Source organism: Cucurbita moschata, unplaced genomic scaffold (assembly GCF_002738365.1).
Source record: "Cucurbita moschata cultivar Rifu unplaced genomic scaffold, Cmos_1.0 Cmo_Scf00005, whole genome shotgun sequence".
NCBI lineage: Eukaryota > Viridiplantae > Streptophyta > Magnoliopsida > Cucurbitales > Cucurbitaceae > Cucurbita > Cucurbita moschata.
In genome coordinates, this window is record NW_019268521.1 from 5,193,839 (window position 1) to 5,217,770 (window position 23,932).

General features: G+C 35.7%; 3 protein-coding genes, 2 long non-coding RNA genes and 2 pseudogenes across 11 annotated transcripts in view; 4 read left to right on the forward strand and 3 right to left on the reverse strand.

Moving 5' to 3' along the window:
* The window catches only part of LOC111443380 (eukaryotic translation initiation factor 5A-2), a 3,192-nt gene extending 2,447 nt beyond the window's left edge, over positions 1-745 (forward strand). The window contains exons 4-5 of the mRNA XM_023081179.1: positions 119-193; positions 382-745. Of these exons, the coding sequence (XP_022936947.1) occupies positions 119-193; positions 382-486 (180 nt within the window). The 3' untranslated portion in view covers positions 487-745. The remainder of the gene's footprint in view (positions 1-118; positions 194-381) is intronic.
* Positions 746-1,088: 343 nt separating this feature from the next.
* LOC111443377 (chorismate mutase 2-like) lies at positions 1,089-4,376 on the forward strand. 5 transcript variants are annotated; one of them, XM_023081174.1, is made up of 7 exons: positions 1,117-1,242; positions 1,343-1,479; positions 1,769-2,003; positions 3,010-3,096; positions 3,177-3,320; positions 3,824-3,916; positions 4,016-4,357. In XM_023081174.1, the coding sequence occupies exons 3-7, from the start codon at positions 1,776-1,778 to the stop codon at positions 4,244-4,246; spliced, it is 783 nt and encodes a 260-aa protein (XP_022936942.1). In that variant the 5' UTR covers positions 1,117-1,242; positions 1,343-1,479; positions 1,769-1,775; the 3' UTR covers positions 4,247-4,357. The 5 variants fall into 5 exon arrangements, with proteins under 5 accessions (XP_022936940.1, XP_022936943.1, XP_022936941.1 ...); XM_023081172.1 differs by lacking the exon at positions 1,343-1,479 and having other exon boundaries at positions 1,089-1,242; positions 1,774-2,003; positions 4,016-4,376; XM_023081175.1 differs by having other exon boundaries at positions 1,101-1,479; positions 1,774-2,003.
* On the forward strand, positions 3,327-3,716 carry LOC111443382. Its single transcript, XR_002710488.1, has 3 exons — positions 3,327-3,478; positions 3,565-3,570; positions 3,703-3,716. It is a non-coding gene; the product is annotated as an uncharacterized LOC111443382 (long non-coding RNA).
* A 1,225-nt stretch (positions 4,377-5,601) lies between the features above and the next one.
* Positions 5,602-10,158, forward strand: LOC111442672 (annotated as a pseudogene).
* Positions 10,159-11,741: 1,583 nt separating this feature from the next.
* LOC111442698 lies at positions 11,742-14,728 on the reverse strand. 3 transcript variants are annotated; one of them, XR_002710358.1, is made up of 7 exons: positions 14,630-14,728; positions 14,458-14,545; positions 13,569-13,725; positions 13,176-13,236; positions 12,580-12,678; positions 12,415-12,491; positions 11,742-12,104 (listed from the first exon to the last, which is right to left on the reverse strand). It is a non-coding gene; the product is annotated as an uncharacterized LOC111442698 (long non-coding RNA). The 3 variants fall into 3 exon arrangements; XR_002710357.1 differs by having other exon boundaries at positions 13,176-13,272; XR_002710356.1 differs by having other exon boundaries at positions 12,580-12,744; positions 13,176-13,272.
* A 726-nt stretch (positions 14,729-15,454) lies between these two features.
* On the reverse strand, positions 15,455-16,891 carry LOC111442696 (annotated as a pseudogene).
* A 607-nt stretch (positions 16,892-17,498) lies between these two features.
* On the reverse strand, positions 17,499-23,493 carry LOC111442694 (phospholipase D Y-like). The gene is made up of 7 exons (XM_023080168.1): positions 23,262-23,493; positions 22,924-23,128; positions 20,846-21,047; positions 20,350-20,543; positions 20,097-20,250; positions 19,225-19,389; positions 17,499-18,178 (listed from the first exon to the last, which is right to left on the reverse strand). The coding sequence occupies exons 1-7, from the start codon at positions 23,437-23,439 to the stop codon at positions 17,717-17,719; spliced, it is 1,560 nt and encodes a 519-aa protein (XP_022935936.1). The 5' UTR covers positions 23,440-23,493; the 3' UTR covers positions 17,499-17,716.
* Between the last annotated feature and the right edge of the window lie 439 nt (positions 23,494-23,932).

Genomic DNA, 23,932 nt, shown 5'->3' on the forward strand with positions numbered 1-23,932 from the left:
GGGGGGGGGGGGGGGTGTGCTGATTATTAACCATAGAAGGAAGCAATGGGTCATTCATGTATTCTGCAGCGTGTAAAGCTGGTTTCATTAATCGAATGATGGTTTTCTGTTGCTGCAGGTGAGTCTTTTAACTGACAATGGCAACACCAAGGATGACTTAAGGCTCCCAACTGATGACAACCTGCTCTCTCAGGTAAAGGCACAATCAGATTCGATATTGTGTAGACTTGAAATTTGAAGTTAGTTAATCTAGCAGGCTTAATATTCTGTTCTTTAAGAGATTTTTGAAGATATGGCCATATGGGTTTAATCTTTATGTTCTGTTTTTGTGATGATCTGACTTAATGAATACAAACTGAATCTGTTGTTTGAAATTCACAGATTAAGGATGGTTTTGCTGAAGGAAAGGACCTTGTCGTGTCGGTGATGTCTGCCATGGGAGAGGAACAAATTTGTGCCCTGAAGGATATCGGCCCAAAGAATTAGCTGCTTTTTACACCAAGTTAAGTCGTCGTCGTGTCAACTGCTTTTGTCGCCAAAATTCCTCGATTGAATCCTGAAATGATGGTATAATTAATTAGCAGAGACTTTGTATCTGTTAACTCTTCTTCCCCACCTCACCTTCTGGCCCTGGATGTATGGTTGGTTCGTGCATCATTACTGTGTTTTATGTTGTGTTATTTTATGAGATTGGGTTTTTGGATGCTTACTTTGATAATCGAAGTGAATAATTTTTGCGAATGCAGTTCGGCTCTATAATGCGTTTGTTTGATTATTCCTGAAATTTTCACCTGTCAACTGATAAATGGAAGTTAGCTGATTCACTTATTTACCAAGCTTTGAAGACCAAGAAGTTCTTTTTACCCTTGTAATTTTTTTTTACTTGTTAAACGAGCCTATTTTTACCGCTGTTCCAACATTTTCTTTTAAAAGTTTAAAGTTTAATCGTTGTTAAAAAAAAATAGCCCAGAAAAAACGGTTGCAGTTTCTTTCATTATTCTTTCGTCGGCATGCTACCAAAACAGGAGGGGTTAATTTTACGACATGTCGGTTTGCGAAAGAAGATATATTTAAGAGGACCAATAATTATGGTAGGGAAAAAAATGAAAGATAAGGAAAGAAAATCTGGTTCTTCCAATTTGGAACTCCGCGTGGGGCCACGTCACTCCCATAGAGCAGGCAATCACGCCGCGCTGAATCATCCCGTCGCCGGAAATTACGGCCGATTCTTCTCCACCGCAGGTCCGGCCTACCGTCACCATCGACTTCTTTCTCATTAATTCATTTTTCGTAGGTTAGAAGCCATTTCTTCTTTCGCTTTGTCAATAATTCAGCGTCTCAGAACGTTTCCTTGTGTTCGGTCCTCGTCCTTCCATTGCCACAAGTTTTCGAGCGCTGACATTTATCATAATTCTTCTCGGATCTCGAACCTCTAACTGGAAGAGCAAACAAACTTCAGAGCCGAATCGAAACGTGCAGGTCAGCCGTTTTTCTTAATCGATTTATACTTTTAATGCCGTATTTTTCTCTCCTTTCAAAGCGATTTGTGAACGCAATTTATTTGAAGGCATGGACATTATTTCTTGTTTGTTCGTGGATTTTTTTAACGGTGATGTGAATTTCTACTTCCATTTTTGGCTGTATTCATAGTTCCCGCTCGTTTCTTTGGATTTATAACCTCCCAGCGATTTCTTCATTTCATCGTTGAGGCTGACAATATTCTCTTGATCATGTCGTTTCTTATTCTGTTTCTTTTGGTGTTGGCTAGAGAAGCCATGGCGGATGTTAGCTCTAATCCAAATTCGGCTTCGGATACATTGACGCTTGACGGAATAAGAGACTCTTTGATCAGACAGGAGAATTCTATTGTTTATAGTCTCATCGAGAGAGCTCGGTTCCCTCTCAATCGGCAGATATACCTTCAGAATAATGCTTCAATTCCTGGATTCTCTGGTTCTTTGGTCGAGTTCATTGTGAGAGAAACTGAGGCCATTCAAGCCAAGGTAAGTCCGTGTTTGTTCATTTACGTTATATGCTTTCTTAGCCGTTGTTCATCTCTTTTTGGAACCACAGAACTTACTTTTGAATACGCTTTCCAATACTTTTTAAAATTCTTTATTCATTCCTGTTTTTTCTTGAATCATTTTCTTCCAAACATGGGCGGAGGTTGCGAGATTGGCCGACTTGTTTGTGTGAATGGAAGCACGTGAGATTCTACATCGGTTGGGGAGGAGAACGAAACATTCTGTACAAGGGTGTGGAAACCTCTCCTAACAGATGCGTTTTAAAAACGGAGGGAAAACCTAAAAGGAAAAGCCAAAAAACGACAATATGTTGTTGCGATAGGCTTGAGCTTGGGCTGTTACAAAACAAGTGTTGCATAACCGCTCCATGAGCTTTGTTGATCTTCTTAGATTAAAGTATTGATATAATTAAATTTACTCTAATCCATCCGTTTAAGCTTTTGAGTAGATTGATGATTTAACATGATACATGTGATGTCCCACGTTGATTGGGGAGGAGAACAAACCACCATTTATAAGGGTGTGGAAACCTTCCCCTAGTGTTTTAAAGCCTTGAGAGGAAGTCCAAAAAGAAAAGCCCAAAGAGGACAATATCTGCTAGCGGTGGATTTGGGCCGTTACAATACAAGAGCAAAAAGAAATCTTGTTTCGAACACTTTGTAGCGTCACTTCTTCGAATATCGATATCATTATCTTAACTCATCAGCTTAACCGATGAGATACAGAACATGCTGTATATTACTGTAATGGCTTGGTTGCATGGGAGGCTAGACCATTGTTTAGAATGGTGAATCATATTGTTCATAAATGGCTGTAAATGAGAAACATCAAATCCCATTTGTAGGAACTTTCGAACTTTCATTACAGAACAGATGTAGTCCAGGCTGGTTCTTATTGGTTCGTTTGTTACTTCTTAATAGCTGGATTTGAGATTCTCGTTCAATTTGAATGTTTTCTTATTATCTGTTCGGATTTTTGTCAACAGGCTGGTAGATATGAGAATCCTGAAGAAAATCCGTTCTTCCCTGAGAGCTTGCCTCGTCCATTGCTGAACCCTCACAAGTATCCAAAGGTGACAGATTGTTTTGGAATTTGTGAAGGTTGCCTTTTCTGGTTGCCAATTTGTCGCAAACTAATCCAAGTTTTTTCCAGGATTTGCATCCTTCAGGCGCTTCAATTAATATGAACAAAGCCATATGGGAATTCTACTTCGACAAATTCTTACCATTGTTGGTTGCCGATGGAGACGATGGAAATTATGCAGCCACTGCTGCTAGTGATCTTGCTTGTTTGCAGGTAAACACACTTTGTAAACTTCTTGTACCTTGTTCTAGGTTCTTCGTGATAATACGTATAACCATGTCGAGAAATGCCTTGTTAGCTACGGTAACATAATATTATTTCTATGAGATCCCATATCGGTCGGAGAGGAAAACGAAACAGTCTTTGTAATGGTGTGGAAACCTTGAAGCCTAGAAGAACAGTATCTGTTAGTGGTGGGCTTGAGCCGTTACAAATAGTATCAGAGTTAGACATTAAGTGGTATGTTAGCGAGGACACTGAGCCCCGAAGGGGGGTTTACACTGGGCCTCGAATGAGGTGGATTGTGAGATCACGCATTGGTTGGAGAGGGGAACGAAACATTCTTTGTAAAGGTGCGGAAACCTCTTCCTGGCAGACGCGTTTTAAAATCTTGAGAGGAATCCCAAAAGGGAAAATCCAAAGAGAACAATATCTACTAGCGGTGGACTTCGGTTTTTACAATTTCTTTCACGTATAACAATTCAACTAAGTCTCAGGCGCTTTCGAGGAGGATTCACTGTGGAAAATACGTAGCTGAGGTGAAATTTAGGGATGCTCCTAAAGAATACGAAACGCCTATTCGTTCTAAGGTATCGTAAATTTATTATGATTGAATTAGCCTATAATATATGAAGTAGAAGAGGAGGAAGGGGTTTGGTAAAAACCAAGTTCATTGACTCTTTCTACAGGAAAGAGATACTTTGATGAAGCTATTAACATTTGTAGCAGTGGAAGAGATGGTGAAGAAGAGAGTAGAGAAGAAGGCTATGGTGTTTGGGCAAGAAGTCACCCTCAACAACACAAACGAAGGAGGAAAGCATATGATTGATCCATCGCTTGCATCTCGTCTTTACAGCGAATGGGTAATTCCCCTCACGAAGGAAGTTGAAGTCGAGTACCTTCTACGTCGCCTCGAATGAATGTATTTGCAAGGATCAAAACCAACCGGGATTTTTGAAAAATTTGTAACGGTAATCTTGTCGCCATTTCATATCAAAATAATAATGGAAGCCCATTCCGAGATTTAACCCATAAATTTTTAGTGAAGTTCAACTCAACTAATTAAGATATACGCTCGATATGAATTTTTTAATATATAAAAGAATTAGTACGAAATAACTTTAAACATGATATAAAAGAGTTAAATAAAAGTTATTTTAGAAATTAAAATAATTGTTAAATAAGCTTATATAGGAGTCTGGTATTATTTTTATATACAATTAACTTAATTATAATAATTATACAAAAAATCAACTAAAAAAATATATTTTCACTAGAGAGGTATTATTTTCACTAACAAAAAGCTTATGTAAGAGTCTGGTATTATTTGATTTTAGTTTATATTATTTTTTAATTGTAATTAGTCAAATAAAAATAATAATTTTCACGTCACTAGATATAGAAAGGCAATAAAATACTAATTAAAAACAGATACTATTCTTTTAAAAGGTAGAAAATCTAGAGGATTAAATTGCTATTTTGATAATAATAACAACAATAATAAATAATAATAAGTAATATAATAATTTAATAATAATAATAATAATTTAATAATAATAATAATAATAATTTAATAATAATAATAATAATAATTTAATAATAATAATAATAATAATTTAATAATAATAATAATAATAATTTAATAATAATAATAATAATAATACCATATGAGAAGCCCCCAATCACAACCAAGCACTGCCTTGGAATAATGAATTTACAATTAGCCCCCTCACATTTCTTCCTATTTACCATTCGGACATACCACCAGTCTCCCGCCTTCATTATCCCTCCCGCGAAATATCCCCTCTCCGTAATGTCATTATTCAAAGTTCTCTCTCTCTCTCTCTCTCCTTCCTCAGTTCTCTACTCCATCCGTCTTTTACGCTATTGTCTCGTCGACAATGCTAATTCACTCCGTTTCCTTGCGATTCATTGCTTCTGCAGTAGAGAAAGATCGACTCCTCTCTGAAACTGGCGTCTGGCTCGAGCAAGAGCCGACGGCATTGTGTGGATGCTATATTCCGATATTTCTTCCAACGGAGCTGGCCTAGGGTTAAATCTCTAAGGTATTTGATTCTGTTGCTTGCGTGATCGCAGGAAGTGATATTTGCTGCTTACGTTTAGGTATAGTGGACTTTTGAGTCTGTGTTTCGAGCATCGTAGCGTGAGAACTTTTTTCTTTTGGCGAGTTCAGTGTGTGTAGCGTGTATGTGGACTGATACTGGTTAGTGGCTTAGCTTTTACTTCAGATTTTGTCTCTATTCTTGTTTACCAGGCCGTACGTATGTAAAAATGTTGATTAACCTTTATCCACGAGCAACCTTGTAAATCCGCAGATTGTTTGATAGACGCTTCTGGTCAGTCTGCCTGTTTTACTTGGAATACTGAAGTATGCCTGTCTGATAGACGCTTTGTGATACGCTAGACGCTTTGTGATACGCTTCTGCTCAGTCTGCCTGTTTTACTTGGAATACTTAAGTATGCCTGTCTGATAGATGCTTTGTGATACGCTTCTGTTTAGTCTGATAGTCGCTTTGTGATACGCTTCTGTTTAGTCTGCCTGTTTTACGTAGAAAATTTATCAGGCTTTTTGTGATACTACTTTTTGATAGGCTCTTTGTGATACGCCTCTATTCCGTCTGCCTGTTTTACGTAGAAATTCAGCAGGCTATGTGACACTACTTTTTGAGAAACTTTAGTATTTGTATCTGTTTCTTAAGTATGTCTTTATTTGTTATAGACCTAGAAACTAATGGGAGCATCAGGCGCAAAGGACGATATGGAGTGGAATAGTGAAGCGGAAGACTTATCACCTGAAACAGGTATGGATACAGATGATGATGATCATTATTATTCTGAGCCAGTCAACATACAGATCTGGGGGAAACGTTTCTAAAAGATTTTTGTAAGAAGACAGCAATGATATTTTTCAATCAGACGGCCTTATCAGTCACCAAATCAACTCGTACAATGACTTCATAAAAAGTGGTCTTCAGAAGGCCTTTGATTGTATGCTTCAGTGAGTATAACATGCTTCCTAGGCATGCTCGACTTCAGAATATGACTTGTTCATCAAGGATGAAAAAGAATATCAGTGTAGAGGTGCTTAATTTACTGTGTAATTTTTACTGTCTTCGTGTCTTTTCTTATCCTTCATACCTAATAAATTGCTAATATTTGTTTGATAACCTGTGGACCCTGAGTTTGTTGAATAAATACCTAATTAGTTATTGGATACTTGTAATGTACTAGGTATATACTCGAAGGTTAGTTACAAGCGACAAAACTGGAAAAGATCAATATGTCGACGAGGATCTTATAAATCAAGATAACAGGGATGTCTTTATAGGCAGGCTACCTGTGATGGTGAATTCTGACCTTTGCTGGATGAAGGATGAGCAGAAACGTGACTCTGAATTTGATCATGGAGGTTATTTTTTAATCAAAGGCGCAGAAAAAGTGAGTACACTTCCCTCCCTCATTTGGCCCCTTTATACTTTATAGTTATGTATTATCTGTAAATAAATTCACTGTTTTCTTAAATTCTACTGTCACCAAACAATCATTTCAAAACTTTTAATGCATTGTTTGTTTGAAGAGTTTTTTATTACCTTGAACAAGCTGACATAAATATGTATCCAGGTGTTCACATTATCTAATAGAGATCATCCTGGTTCATGGTTAATTGGCTGCCTTTTTAAATTTGCATACACTAAAAATATAAATAAAAAGCCTGTGGCAAAGTATTGAGTTGTGTTCATATTTTTTGAACTTTATGGTATTGAATTATGTATTGGTTTTATTTAATTATTGTTTTAACACAACATTAGCATGCTTATTTTGAAAATCATGAGTATGGTATTTCTTAGAAAATAGTTGCCTTGGAAAAGAGAGCTATTAGGCTTAATTATTTGATCGACGTTCAGGCATGTGATCTGCCTCCTGATGGGACATAAAATTTAGTCAAGAAATTTTAGTTCTACAAAATTTTAGTTCACTACTAACTATATTTTGTAAAAATGATTAATTGATACCATCCTTTTCTCTGTATTTCAATTTTGAATAGATATTTATTTCTCTTTCTGCATGCATATTAATCCAAGTGGTTAACTTTTGTTCCTTTTTCACCACTTTCTTTTCATGTTCATTTCAGATATTTATTGTTCAAGAGCAAATTTGTTTGAGAAGACTCTTGGTTTCTAATATTCAAGGTTGGACTGGCATACAGATCAGAAGTTAAGAGAAACAAACTAATTATTAGACTAGTTGAAAATTCCAAGCCTGAAGAACTAAAAAGCAATGAGAAAGTCCTCAATGTACATTTTTTGTCCACAAAAGTACCTGTGTGGATTTTATTCTTTGGCACCTGGTGTTTCATCGGCCAAAGAAATAGTAGATTTAGTCGATTATGGCAAAGATGATCCCATTGTGAACTTGATATGTCATTTTCGTGTGGATACTTTAACTCACCAGTTACACTATCCACAAAAGCCACTTTTTCGTACAACGCCTGCCGATTGTCTCGGGACACCTGGATACCTGTCATCTCACACGGGTATACTACCAAAACCCGAGTTCTATAATGGTCAGAATGCTATTGTGGCAGTCAATGTTCACCTGGGTTGCAACCAAGAAGATTCATTGGTAATGAACCGGGCCTCTTTGGAGCGTGGCATGTTTCGGTCTGAGCCTATCCGGAGTTACAAGGCTGAGGTAGATAATAAAGAATCTTCGGAGAAGAGGAGAAACTCTGATGATGTAATAAATTTTGGAAAAAACTCAAAAAGAAAAATTAGACGACAATGGGTTCCCTTACATCGGTGCAAATTTGCAGAGTGGAAACATTGTCATTGGAGGATGTGCGGAATCTGGAGCCGATCACAGTATCAAACTGAAACACACTGTGAAGGGTATTGTTAGACGAACACGACTCTCCACAATGGTATGATATTGTCCACTTTGAGCATAAGCTCTCATGGCTTTGCTTTGGGCTTCCCCAAAAGGCCTCATACCAATGGAGTTAGTATTCCTCACTTATAAACCCATGATCACACCCTAAATTAGTCGATGTGGGACTTCCATCATCCAACACCTCCCCTTAATCGAGGCTCGACTCCTTTGGAGTCTTAGTCATTTTTGACTGCCTTTGAGGAGGGGCTTGGCTCCTTTTTTCTTTAAGAGTTCTTTGTTCGATATTTGAGGATTCGAGGATTTACCCATCTATTGGCACGACTAAGTTTAGGGCATGGCTCTGATACCATGTTAGACGAACACGACTCTCCACAATGGTATGATATTGTCCACTTTGAGCATAAGCTCTCATGGCTTTGCTTTGGGCTTCCCCAAAAGGCCTCATACCAATGGAGTTAGTATTCCTCACTTATAAACCCATGATCACACCCTAAATTAGTCGATGTGGGACTTCCATCATCCAACAGGTATGGTTCAGAAAGTTATGCTGTCGTATGCCTGAGACAGGTACATAGATCTGATTTTAGATGGGCCTCGAACATATTGCGTAGCTAGTGTGTAACTTAATTAATGGTGCTTTCTATCTTTGTATAATTAGAAGCATTATCTCTTTTTCCAGGTTCGGTCTCCTTGTCTTGGGCGTCTGAAGAGAATTTCCCCTTCACCATCCAGGGATAGTTCCAGATATTGTTATTAATTCATGTTTTTTTCCTTCGCGACAGACTTCTGGTCAGCTATTGGAAGCTGCTCTCGGGAAAGGGATTGCTTCTGGTGGTTGTTTGAAATCTGCGACTCCTTTCTCCACTCCTTCTGTTGATGCCATTACAGACCGGCTTCACAGGTAACTGTTTACCATTGTCGTCATTACTGTTAATTTTTAAATTATTTCGTAGAAACTCTGGCTTTAGTTGATTGAGTACATGCTTACCGGAACAACTTTCTGACTTCAAAGCAGATTATTTTCTTTTAAATATTAAATAAAGCCTAGGACTAAAGTGACTTCTTAACAAAGTGTAGCCACTGGTATAATGTTTTAAAATTTCAATTTATAAATTCAACTCATGAGCCAGCAGAGGCATATATTTTAATTAAGAGATTAGAGGTTCAATAGTAGTTGAACTCCAAAAAGGGAAAAAAAAAAAAAAAAAAAAAAAAAAAANACTTCTTAACAAAGTGTAGCCACTGGTATAATGTTTTAAAATTTCAATTTATAAATTCAACTCATGAGCCAGCAGAGGCATATATTTTAATTAAGAGATTAGAGGTTCAATAGTAGTTGAACTCCAAAAAGGGAAAAAAAAAAAAAAAAAAAAAACAAGAAGAAAAAGAAGAAGAAGAAATCCAGCTGATTTTTTATGTTGAATTTGTGAGCAGCCTTAGTGACTCTTCCCAGATGCATGTTGGCCAGAAATGCAAGAATGCTGCTAGTGTGATTCAACAATCGGTAGCTAGTGGTCATAAGATAAGGGGTCCATATTGTCGGGTTTGCGAGTCAATCGACGACGTTGTGAGGGTAAATGTACCCTATGGAGCCAAGTTATTGTGCCAGGAGCTCTTCAGCATGGTCATCGAGTTCGAAACACAACTGTGTTGATCATGACGCTGGAGGAAATAATTGGTTCCCATTTCCTTAAATCTTTTGACTAACTCTGAAGTTGTTTTGTAGGGATCGTGTGATGCGATTTTGAAAGAATCTCACGACGGAAGATGTTATTGGCCTCTCTTTGGGAAGGTAACTTGTTCCTTGTCTCTGTTTAATGCTAAAGTGAAGGGAATTAGTGGTGTCGATTCAATAGAAGTGAGTTTGGGATGACTTTTATTAGGGTGAATATAGAATTTTGGTCCATTTAAAAGTAGTTTTGAAAATCTTACCACTGAAAGATAATTTGTTAACTAGTCCTTGTAGTGCCTAGTTTTACTTGAAGAAAAGACATGTTTTCCAAAAAAATACCCCCAAACTAGACGAGAAAGATTTGTAGTAGCCTTGATAGGGAGATTATTTATGCTTCAAAATCAAAAGATTGGTTAAATTATAAATTAAATCATTGAACACTTATAGATTCTGAATTTTAAATTCTTTTAGACACAATTAAACAGTTTTTTTAAGGAAAATTTTTAAAATTAAAATTTAGTATGGAATGGATCTCGAACTTCAATTTAAAAAATATAAATATTTGATGAAGTATTCCTATTAGAAGTGTATATGGTCCAAGTTAGGATGGTTGATGAATTTTTTTGAACCAATCCAAAAATTCAAGTTGATTGGATTGGCAACTCAACCAAACAAAAAAAATAGGTTGGGGTTAGGTTGATTGTTAAATAAATTAGTTTTTTTTTTAAATGATGTATTTACCATTCATAATTATTTGATATAATTGTGGATAAAAAATATTAAAAATTTACAATCAAGCACAAATTAATCTATAATCACTCAAAAATAAATTTTATCAATTACAAAGAAAAAATTAAAATATCCTATTATAGTTCAACTAAAGACTACTTATAATTAGTAACTTAAAAAATAAGAAAAATATAAATATAGATCATAAAATTAAAAAACAATAAAAACTATTAGTTTAAAGAAATTATAAATTATCAAAAATAAAAATATTTTGCTTACATTGAAATATACTTATAAATGACATGGATGAAATTGAAAGGCTCTAAATTATTAGAAAAAAAATATATAAATGGTAATGTAATAATATTATAATAAAGAGATAATAAATATGTCAAAACTTAGAATTACCTATTGCAATTTTGGAATAAAATCTTTAAATTTAAGAGATAATAAATATGTCAAAACTCAAAATTACCTATTGCAATTTTAGAATAAAATCTTTAACTCTATTGGAAACTAATATATAAATTATGATATAATAATATTGAAACAAAGAGATAATAAATATGTCAAAACTTAGAATTACAAATCTCAATTTTAGAATAAAATCTTTAGAAACTAATTTTCTATCAAATCTTTCGTAAACACTACCGATCAAAATATTTTGTACCAGTTTTGATAAAAAGACTATTTTAAATCATTTCAATGAAAAAAAAAATGGATGGGAAGTAAAAAAAAATTCTAAAAAAATTTAAGTGGTTATCCAATCAACAAATATAGAAATTCTCAATTAAAAAATTTATTTAAAAATCGTAAAACGAAAAATAATATACTTTAAAATTATTCATAAATCACATGGAACTACTATAAATGAAATATTAAAATATTTTTTTCAAATAATAAAATAATAAAAACAAGAAAACAATAAAATATGATAAAACTAAAAATAATAAAGTAATAAAATAATATAAACAAAATAACAAAAAGAAATAATGTTCTTAGTTGAAGTCAAACCAGGGCATGAATATTTGTAGGTGAGAGACTCGTGAATATGCTAAAATTTCTTAATATATTTTATAAATTTTTGTTTGGTTTGGGTCAATTTGGAGTTTTTATCTAAGGAACTCAAAACCAAACCGAATCCTTTTGGGTTCAAAAAAATGAACCCAATCTAACCCATCAAGTTGTGTTGATTCAGAATATCCAGTTGAATGTACACCTCTACAAACTATCTATCCGTAAAAATAGATTGGCTCGTTAAAAACAATAATATATTATATGAGAGAGAAAAAAAAGTCATACCAAAATGGTCATTGCAGAGATGAAATTCATCCTCTGGACTGCAGGAATGAATGGCTGAAACAATAATTGTGGCCCCACCAAATAGACGTCGGGTATATTTTTGCTTCTTTACCGTGAATTTGGTTCCCGTAACGCAGTGGGCAGCTCTAGTTCAGGTAATTCACCTGCCCGTGAAAAGTGGCAGTCCACCATATTAATTATTTTACCTCACACATTTCTTAAATACATCAAGTTTCAAAATCCTCTAATTTGATAAAAAAAAAAACATTTTTGTTTTAAATTCTTTTAGAGCTCAAGAAATAAAAATAGACAGTTTGAAAGAGTTGTAAGACAGAAATAAACTTGAAATTTTAGAAATTACAAACAATTTAATAAAGTAAAGGTTTATCGACATCGAACACCCTATTCATGCATAGAAATAAGGCGTCAGATGACAAATTTGAACTGTCCAAATGAATTTAGTAAGCTAATAACCTCATAGAAATCCGGAGATGAGGGATTTACTGTATTCACGAGCAAGACATTGGCCGAGACTTCGAAAACTCACAGATCTACAAATACGATGGGATAAAATAAGGATTAGAGAGTTAAATGTATTCCAAGAGAATAACAGATGTGTACATAAACAAGAAAACTCACAGATTTTAGAGTAACTTTCAGCTCAATGGCGAGGCTTCTCTAAAGTAACTTCAGGGTTGAAGAATACCATTCATCATAAGACTCTGCAGCCTCTCTTTCCTAAACGTGTGGATTAAAACAAAAAATACTTCCGTGAAGTTTTGATTCTTAGTAGAGGTCAGCAAGCTATATATTGAACACAACAAACACTCACTCTTTATTAAGACCAATCGAAAAAAGAATACAAGACACTCTATAAAATACTACTTCTTTTTTTTATTGTTTTTGTATTTCTTGGATGATTAACCTAGGTAGGGTGGAAGGGTATTTATACTAGAGTTAAATCTAGACTTAACAAATCTGAATCTTTTTCCTAAAATAGTTAGATCTCTCTCCTAAAATATCTAGATCTCTCTCCTAAAATATCTAGATCTCTTTCCTAAAATCTCTACTAAAATCAATATACAATGGGCTCGTACAATTATTGGGCTTGACTCTATTGGGCTAGTGATGATATTTCAACGCTATACACTCGGTTGGTTCGTCTATGAATTCTACTAGTTGAAGTGTCCAACAGCATCATAAAGGTTTAGAAAGAAACATGATACAATGCTTACCAAGGCTTCCAAAATTTCCTCAACAGTGTCGTGGCTAAAACACCTAGCTGTTGCATCGAGCCTGTGGAACAAGAAAGGCTTGGAAAGTGATAAAGATCTAGAAGAAAAGAAAGAACACTTAAATTGTAATAAACCACAATCATTTGTGTGTGAGATGAATTCTATCCTACGGTTGTTAAAATCTAGTGTGCTAGTTGATGATTTATGACGAAGCTCACTATTTAACTCAGCCGACTGTTCTCGTAGCATAGCGTTGTTAATACTGCCCCAGGAAGTACAAATTCTCAAAAGTAAAATCAACTTCCAGCAATTTCTTTGTATTAAGTTTAACATACGTAGAGGCTATAGGACTTAATCTAAACAAAGAGGAAGGTGCAGAAGAAAGAACAGTACTTGGAAAGAACGCTCCTGTTATCAGGAGCCTAAACTGGCGAAACGAGGTCACTTTCGGAGGATAGACGAGATCACCAAATGCAGCAAGAGATGATTCTATGACAGAAGGGCCATCGGTTATCATTTTACCAAGGCGTTCTTCAATTCCACCAAGTCTCTGCCAAAGTCATAGATTGATCATTACAAGCCATGAATGAATGAGAATGAGAAATACAAAAGAATGAAGGAACAGAAATCTAACGGCATTGAGCGAATAGTGTCTAACAGAAGAACAAGAACTTCCACTTAACCACACAGCTTTACCACATTGATGACGTTCAATTTCCTTCATAATTTTTGACTTTTTAATGCTTCAAGGGAAGCTATCCATGAGAAATTTTCATCCGTGCACTAATTATGGGATTTGATATCTCTAGGTTTTATTCAGTTCGTGAAAAATGAATTCGCATAGTGCACACCAAAGGAAAATACTTTGAAGTTAATTCTATAAGTTTTATCTTCCAAATGAACTAATTTGAGGCACCCAACTTAAAATGGAATCCAAACTTGTTGCCACGCCCACAACTTAAATCAATTATTAATGTACTGTGTTCGATCAGGTCGTACATAGGACATGTAACTTTTAGTATTAAATAGAGGATTGTTTACTCGGACAATTTTTGTATCTTTTCATCAATCAATGAAAAGTTCATTTCTGGTTTAGCTATCAAACATTTGTTGACAATCATCTAGTTCTATTAAACTTCTCTCTTTTCAAATATTTAAATTCATTTGTTCAAACATCATGTTATGATCGTGTGTAATGAGCAATGCCATATACGAATCATTTAAATATCCGGACAGAAAAACATCACAAAAAGGTGATTGCAAAAATTGCACCTGTACTTACTTGCAGTTCCATCAGTCACCACTTTGATCATGCCTGGAAGGGTAATCCCAGCCCCACCTCTCATCATGATACCGTCCAACAGGGCCACCTGATAAAAATAATAATTACAGGCTACAAAGTTTTATACACAGGATACTAAAGATCAGCAAATGCACTTACTAACTCTCTTTACCTCAACAGAATCATTAGGCCTGGAGAAAAAATATAAAGCACTGATGAGCTCCCTTTAGTCAATCTCAATACGGAACATCTCAACAGACAACATGAAGAGTTGTTATTTACATGTGGCTTCAGGTAAGTTCATTCAAGATGCACAAATCTGTATAATGTCTCAAAGAACTTCTTGCAGTCTTTGATATTCCCTGTGCCCAAAAGGAAAAAGGAGTGAGTTGAGGCTCTAACTTATTTGCATGAGATAATGAATGTAAGATGATAAAAAAAAAACCTGTTAGCCATTAGTGTGAAAACTATACAAATCAATGGACGTGGATTATTGTCTTAAAGAAGGACCAACCGAGGGAAAGATTTCCATAGTGTGAACTGTCTAATTCACTAAGTTTAAAGAACTTTCAATTGAAGTTCTCTATTTCATCCAACCAAACCGGTCGGGAACATTAAGCCATGATTTCTCTTCTTTATCCAAATAAAGAGTGGTGACAATGGCTTCCGGATCTAAAGTATTAAACGTCGTCACATATTTCCTTTAAATTACTTGAACAATCCTTAGCACTCAAAAGTGTGTGACATGTAATGTTGATCTGTGAAGGGAGAGAATTAAAGACTAATTGTGAGGTTTCCTACGATAAAAAGGGAGATCCATTGAGTTCAATTTCTCCTTCCCTCTATCCCTCCAGGATTTTCCTCTCTAGTCTCAATATAGACAATGTGGAGGTTTTCCTCTTCATTCTATTTCTTGAAATATGAATTAGATCAAATTTTGAGATAAACGGATGAAGCAGAGAAGGTGTGTGGGAATGAGTGAAATCTTCTTACTTCATTTTGGCTAGTGGCCGCCTTTCTTACTTTTGGCCAGTTGAAGAATGCTTTCATGATTTCCCTAATATGCTATAGGTCTTGACTTCCAGTCATCTCTCGTCTCCATTTACATCTTCTATCCTTTTCAATGCATTTGTTTCATATTGAAAAGTTTGCTGAAATGACAATCATATAAGCTTCCCTGAGAAACTGATAAAATTTACCAATCATAACGAGAACAAAATTAACATTAAACAAGTAATGTCAAAGCCTATTGATGCCTTCGCGGATTCTCAATGCTCCGTAGCTAAACAGAATAGTATAAAATTGCATGATCGTATGAACGCCTTAACCAATGCGAATGACTAGTTTGTTAAGTTCCATTCGAAACATCAAAAGACCTCTCACCTTCATTTGAGAAATGATACGGCGCGATAACATCTGCACCGGAGCAAAACGCCCTGCCACTAGCCTTCAAAAAATAAAATGACGCTGCTCAGATACGTCGGTAGAACAAGTCCTAATGATAAAAACACGAGCTAAACTTTCAATTAAGAGGTTTTTGACACTGGAAATATAACGGAGAAAGTGCTCGACGTTGAACAGCCGTGAATGTACGCATAAATCAGTCCACATCTTCATTAAGACAAATCCGATATCAGAATTTTCCTCCACGATTCATACAGATAGTTCAGCCGGGCTACCTACGACAAATACAACTCGTAGTTGAACATTTTTCAATGAGGACGCAATTATCAACCAAACAACCAAACAAGACAGCAAACTAATCTCACAACGCAGAAAGGAAACAAAGAATAAAAAAATAGGAAAAGAACCATGGAAGTAGTGAGCATTGAGAGCCGATGGTCTATTGAGGATAGCTTCTCTAGACTTCGGTCCTCCTTTCACTAGAATCTAACGATCACATAAACACCTCTTCAGAAACAAAAACCGGTACCTGCACAGTAGGCTCCACCGAAAATGAATCGAGTTTAGGAGAGAAAAAGCAGATAGAAAGAGGCGCATTTCCGCGTTTGATTGCTCGTTAATAAACTAAAAAAGAACTCCGAATACAAACCTGGTCGAAAACATCATCAGTTTGAGCATAGTTTGGTAGAGAAGAAAAGCCTCTCTTCAGGTTAGAAAAAGAGCTAAAACGCTGAAATGAAGATCTCCTCACAGCTTTCCACTGCTTTCAATCTCTGCATCTCTCCCTATCTGTCTGGAAATCGGTGTGAATTGTTCTACATTCCACAATCTTTGTTCTCGTCTCTGGTCATTCGAAGCTAAGAACAGACCTTCAAGTTTCAAGCGAAGTTCCGAAGCGCATACAATATTCGAGCGACTCGAGAAATCTTGCTCCCTGTTGCTGCCAAGCGCTCGTTCTTGATTCAGAGATTTTGAGACCATCTGGTGTTTAGTTGGAGGGAAAATAACCCATTTCATTTGGCGCTGATTCCAGAGAAATGGGCCGAAGACTCCTTTGTGGTGAGGCCCAATCCCAACCATGCAATGGCCCAAAAATTTGGGAACCCGGTCCAGCATACGGCCCACGTAGATTTGATACCATTTTAGACATTTTTCTGATTATTATTATTTTTTTGTTATTATATAGCATACTTATTATTTTTTAAACAAATCTATAACATAATTTATTTATACCATAAAAAATGGAGAGATTTAAACATCTAAACTCAAGATAAAGAATATATATTAATTATCTCTAAACGATCCTCACTTGAGCATAAAACATAAAATTTAATCTTACTTTTTATAATAAATACACAAAAATAGAAGAAAGAAGTTCAAATTTTCTCTCGAGATAATAAAATGTTTGCATAAATCGTAATTACGGCCTTTTATTCCTTTCCATTTTTTAGTTTGACGAGTGAGAGAGGTCGGTTACTTTCCATTTTTTAGTTCAATAACATGTGAGAGAGATCTAAGCCTCTGGTATATACCTCAACCAACTGTACTATCTTAACATTAGTGGACAATTTATTTTTCGAAGTCCAAGGATTCATTAGGATGAAGATTTTAAAAAGTATTTTTAAGCATTTAGAAAGTCATTTCAAACCGACCCTAACTTTTAAAACTTTCAAATAACTCAGAGTTGAGACAAATCAAAGATGTTTTCAAACTCTATTCGAGCACAAGTAACCTAAATAACACAGACTAACAATGTCGTCCTTCAACACCAAATCTAAACTGGATTTGTAACACTAACAATCAAGTGAAGAGCTCGTTCCTTACAGTTTCATCAAACCTTTCACTCAAGGGCAAATCAGCTGGAAAATGTAGGGCCGTCCTGTAGGGCTTCAACAGGGACAGTATAAGGAGAATTCCAGTCAGCGTCAAACACTTCTTGAAGCTGCTTAACAATAGCTGGGTTGTATGTTCCAAAGCTAACACCAGAGGTCGCATAAAAGTAATCCCACGCAAGATTGCTTGTTCCTATGTGGGCTCTAACGTTACTAACTGCAAACTTTCCATGTTGAACTCTTGTAAAACTGGGATATGTATTGTTTGTTCTAGTTCCGTTCGGATAAAGTGCTGGTCCTGTTCGGTTGTAACCGGGAACGACATAGTACTTGATCTCAACTTTTCCAAAACAATGATTGAATTTTGAAGAGTTGCAGAGGATGTTCGAGTAGAGAAGAGACTTGAGATATGGATCGGTGTTCTCGACAAAATGTGTCCAGTACGATACCAATAACTTCACGGTTGCATTTTTCGAGAAGATGACCTATAAGAATAAATGGTTTTTGTCAAGATTCAAAATCTAGAATGCACACCCTTTTCTACCAGGCTGTACAAAATAAACTCGGAATTGAAAGGGTTGTGGTTAGAGTGTAGAGGATATCATACGTCATATGAACCAAGATATCAATCATGCAATATAAACTTCAAGGAAGATGTGAAGATGATATTGTGCAAATTATCACAATATGTTGCAATTCATGCCACGTTAAAGAAGAATCAAGCTTCATTTATTCTTAGATGGTTACAAATTTTTTGTGGATGATAATTTAGAGTTACATGTTTCTTTCTTTAATGTATTTTAAGGCTTATTTACATAGTGGCTAATTATGATCGTAAAGTATACCGTGGCTAATTATGATCATAAAATATAAAAGTTACAACTCTTGGAATGACTCAAGAAAGGTTGAGGGTTTTAATTTTGAGGCTATATAAAGTCATGTATGTTGTCTTTGTAGAGGGACTTGGAAAACATAGTAAAAAGAATCATTCAAGCTGACATGATCGATCTTTCTTGTGTAGTGATTTGAATCTCAGTCAAGTGTTATTCTCTTGAGATATTTGATCAACAAGGTAATCCAAATTTTACTTTCCCCGGAAGCGATTCCTTATCACTAGGGCTAAGTGTTCTTACTTTTTCCTTTAGCCAAAGGTTAAGTTTCTTTGCAATTCTATGAGTCTAGATTGCATCTTTAGAATTATTCAAGCTTGTCATGATTGATCTTGCTTCTAGAGTGATTCAAATTTCAAACAAGTTTCTTACCTTGAGATATTTGATCAACAAGCTAATCCGAATCTTACTTCCCTTATAGTGATAACTGATCATTTGGTATTAGACCTTTCCTTCGGTGGATTCCTTATCAATACGGTTTCACATCATTTCAATACTTGACATTAATAGTCTCAAGAATGCTTAACCATTGCTTACTTTTGCGTTAAATGTTTTGTAAATATCAACAACCGCACGAAAAATGGCAGTACATCATAACATTAACCAGATAAGCAGGCAAGTAAAGTCGAGCTAAAACTTACCTCTGATATTGCAGAAGACAAGGACGACCAGAAAATTGTTGGTGTGGTAAATTCAGACTGACCCAGCCAGTCCATGGTACTAATCCTAACAGTTTCTCCACTGCTCACGGATTTAATTGTGTCCGACCATGCCTGTTCATCAGATTGGTACCTGCCAAATAATAACTGTGGACTGCAAATGATTTCAAAGTGGAGGATGAAATTAGTTATACTACATGAAAAACTAAATGTAAACTGGAGCTATTGAGTATCATTACCCTCCAAAAACAGTATCATCTCTCAGCCCATGCAGCAAACAATGGATACCAGCCCAATTCTTTTTATTAGTTCTTCTTAAAAGCTTTTAGTTAGTTTTGGCTTGGTGGGAATCTCAAACGCCTGCCCCTCGGGCGTATGAATTCCACGTGTTTCATGGGATTTTCTGGTATAAAACGACCTCGAGGCATCTTACATTCTCACCCTAGTAACCATCTTTCAGGGAAGTAAGGATTTTTAGGACGCCTAATTGACATCAAAATCCGACAGAAGTCCAGAAAATAAACATTTTACTTGAAGCTAAATTGTAGTTCGTAGAACACGATAATAATTCACAACAGTAAATTGGATTCGCACCTAAAACTATGATGTTAAATTAATATTTCGTAAAAAGAATTTGTAATATCTATCAATTCACTTCACTATTTCTCAAGCTCTATATCAGTTCAATTTAAATTTAATTATGTTTGTTCAGTTTAGTATGCGGCTAAATACCATGCCCCATGGATCGCTCAGGTTTTGTTCTTTTTTCCTCTACGCATTGCACTCATTTTAGCCATTAGACTCCATATTGCGGAAGAGAAATAGCCCAAAAAGGTGAAAGTATTGGCAAATACCTCTGGAGGAGCGAAAGAGAGATAGCAAGAGTGAGGCAGCAAGGTTGAAAAGCTGCTCCCAGGAGTTTGGATTGATAAGTTGAGTGTGGAAGGATCTGATATAAATGGATATCCTAATGTATGGGGGAAGTTCACATATGGTGGAAGCGGTGACCTGCAAAAATAAGAAAAAAAAATCTACTGCCAATATTAAATACACTACAAAAATACATTATGCTGTAAAAAGAAGAAAAACGAGAATTGTTCGACTTGCCTGCATCTAGACTCGGGATCGATAAAATATGACCAGCAAGGAACTTTTCTCTGTATCTGCCATTGGTGGTCGAATACCGTTCTTGTGTAATCCGTGTGATTAAGAAATGAGAGTTTCAATAGATTGTCAAAATAGACCTTGACATGAGCTGCTATGCTTGGACAGCCAGTTAGATATATTCCGAGTTCCTTCACCTAAAACCATCGAGTGATTGGGGCATCAACCTTAGACTCCGTAACAGTCAAGCCCACCGCTAGCAGATATTGTTCTCTTTGAGTTTCCCCTCGAGGTTTTTAAAATGCATTTGCTAGGGAGAGGTTTCCACACTCTTATAAAGAATGCTTCATTCCCCGAAAATCAGTATTGTATATTTCACCAATAAATAAGAACCATTATCAGAGATTTGGAGCTCTATCTGTTTTAAACTCTCCTCATCAATAAATAATGTGGTTGAAGTAAGTTCTTAATATAAAAAGTACTTCCAGAACCAGCTTACCTGTGAGAGAGATTTCCAGTCCTGGTTTGCAGACCCTATATACACATCTTTATCATCAGATATCCAAACTTTGGTATGGACTATGCCTGACCCATACCAATCACCGAGTAATAACGTTACATCCTGCACGTTTGGCCTTCCAGAAGCTAAGTCAGCGGGTTCCTTTCCATAGTTAGGATATACCCCCGAGTGAGATACGAGCCTACGTAATGAAAAGTTCCAAAATAATTAACATAATGAAGAATTTCTGATATGAAATAAGTATGAAGATTTTGGATATCATAATGAAAGTGGCATAATTATGCTTCTTGAGCTATGAGCTTGTTCCGTTGCAATTTCTTGTGTTTAGATTTGCATGCTAGAGTCATTCAAGTAGTCTTGATCAAACTATCTTATGGAGTGATTCGAATCATGAGTTTTCTTTACTTTTGATCTTGATCATCAAGATAATCCGTTCCAAAACTTTCCCTTGGGTTATTCTTATCCGTTTTGGGATTCTTGGATAATTTAGATCTACACATCTCGTTCTTTAACAAAGTTGTTACATCAAATCCCCAAGTTCTTCGCAATAACTTCAAGATTATACTGTGAATGTTTGCTGAATCCACCACACCTAAATGGTGTGAAAGTTATCTTATTTATAATCAAATAAATTACAAGGATATGGAAATAGTAATAAATGGAAATAACAATAAATGGAAAGATACTATAGTAATAAGGCAAATGTTAGATATTTGCCTTATAATAAAATATCAAATATAATATATATGGTAAACTATAATTTATTACTAAATATCCTTAACACCCCACCGCAAGCTAAGCGTCGGATTTAAACGAACGTGAAGCTTGAATCTGAAAAATTCAAAGAGGTTGAGAAACACTTTTCGCAAAAATGTTAACAACCTGGTTCAAAGGAGGCGTAGAGAAACACTTTCTTGGCCATCGAAAACTGCAGAGAGATCGCCGCTCAGCAGCGATGCTGCCTTGGCTTCGGTGAGAATATGTCTAACCCATGAAGAGGGATTGTCGTTTAGCGACGATGCTGACTTGGCTCTGGTGAGAATATGTCTAACCCCAAGAAGTAGAAGGGGAAACCTAGAGCAAGGGACAAAGACAATGTTGAAGCCGGAAGAGTCGCCACATTGGGCGAATGAGCCAATTTTGGCGAGAAGGGCAGCTGGAAGAGTCGCCACATTGGGGCGAAGGAGCCAATTTTGGCGAGAAGGGCAGTGGCAACTTGGTTGGCGAAGATGCCAGTGCGGCGCCCAGATTCCAAAGGTAAATCTCTGCAGAAGGTCGATGGGCTTATTGAGATTCTGTATATTTTCGAAGAGGAATGCTGATGAAGATCCTAAGATTAGGGTTTTTGTGAAGGATGAAGGAAAAATTGGGAAGAAAATGAAAGAGGCTATGTTTGGAAAAGGTGAGGTTGTATGTACAGAGTATGGCGAAGGATGATTTGGAGGTCAAAAAGGTGGAGCCAAAGAATAATCAATCGACTCTGCATGTGACAGCCATGACGACTGCCCCTGCGGCATCAAAGACAACAGTGGTGGTGGAGAAGAACAGTAGAAGATTTCAAAAGCCATTGAAAAGAAAGGATCTAGGTTGCTAAACCAAAATGACTCTGATACCATGTGAATGTTTGCTGAATCCACCACACCTAAATGGTGTGAAAGTTATCTTATTTATAATCAAATAAATTACAAGGATATGGAAATAGTAATAAATGGAAATAACAATAAATGGAAAGATACTATAGTAATAAGGCAAATGTTAGATATTTGCCTTATAATAAAATATCAAATATAATATATATGGTAAACTATAATTTATTACTAAATATCCTTAACATATACAAATTTGTATCATCTAAAAGACAGAGTAGTAACTTACAAATTCATCTCATCATCCTCAAGGAGTAAAATATGCATATTTTTATCTACCAACCAAGTATAGTTGAATACTACAAGTTTGTAAAGTCAACGGCAGAGCAGTTTACCATTTGGATTTAAACCATTTCCATCTCCAAGCCCTAAATTATTGTCAAAGCAACACCAAAACCAAATTCAATCTACCTGACATTCACATGGCGATCAGCAGCTTTCTCTATGGCAGAATAAACATCATAACCTTGATAAGCCCCAAATTTCTTCAAATCCTCATCTGAATATCCATATTCCCCCGAGCGAGAATCATCGGGAGCCGCTAGTAAGTCCCAGTATTGAGCAATGATATCCAATCGCTGCGTCGAGTTCCCAGCTAACCATACAAATACATCTCCTGATAATCCAACAAACCTAAGAACTAAGTCACTATTTCTAGGTATCTAAACAGAGAGAATCGGAGCAAAAAAATTAACGAAGGTAATCAAATGAATAAGAAACGTAAATGACAAAAAGACTATGAGATTTACGTGTAGATAAGACGCCTTGAACCCGCTGTAGCTGCGGCATATCGGTAGGAATCGATTGTACAAGCCAAGCCTTGCATTGTGGTTGACTGAAGGAGAGAACAGGCGGGAACTGGCTGGTGAAGAAGAAGAGCGCGATGAAAATGGTGGTTACAGTTACAGTCACAGTCTGCACTTCCATTTTCCCTCCTCCTGTTTGCGCGTTGATCTTCCAAATTTCTAGCGCAAAGGATTCTTTTGTCCTGAATTTATTTTATTTTATTTTGATATAAAAGTAAATCCGAGAATTAACTTATAGTTTTATTGATGAAATATATAAGATAGTTATAATTTACATAATTAAAAAAATAATAATTATATTAATTTGATTAACCATTATGCATTTAGGAAAACAAATAAAATTTAAAATCTAAACTATAAAATATTAAAAATTAGATTGTCATTAAAGCCATCCTAATTGATTTTATTTTTTATTTTTTATTTTTTAATTATTTTGTAAACTGTAAAAATTATGCATAAAAATGAAGAAACAAGATAAGTGACAGAACACGGACTAAAGTCAACCAGGTCCAAATACGTTCTTGTTTTTTTTTTTTTTAAGGACAAATTAGGGTAAAAATGAGTGTCGGTGGAAAAAAAGAAAAAGAAAAAGAATATATATCTTTCTATAAAAA

Bases quoted from the DNA above. Each gene is read 5' to 3' on its own strand.
- LOC111443377 (XM_023081172.1), top strand. From the start codon at position 1,089: ATGGTAGGGAAAAAAATGAAAGATAAGGAAAGAAAATCTGGTTCTTCC. The intron at 2,004-3,009 runs GTAAGTCCGTGT...TTTTGTCAACAG, and splicing joins CTGAGGCCATTCAAGCCAAG to GCTGGTAGATATGAGAATCC. The intron at 3,097-3,176 runs GTGACAGATTGT...AGTTTTTTCCAG, and splicing joins ACCCTCACAAGTATCCAAAG to GATTTGCATCCTTCAGGCGC.
- LOC111442694 (XM_023080168.1), bottom strand. From the start codon at position 23,439: ATGGAAGTGCAGACTGTGACTGTAACTGTAACCACCATTTTCATCGCG. The intron at 20,544-20,845 runs GTAAGCTGGTTC...CGATGGTTTTAG, and splicing joins ACTGGAAATCTCTCTCACAG to GTGAAGGAACTCGGAATATA. The intron at 18,179-19,224 runs GTAAGTTTTAGC...TTATTCTTATAG, and splicing joins TGTCTTCTGCAATATCAGAG to GTCATCTTCTCGAAAAATGC.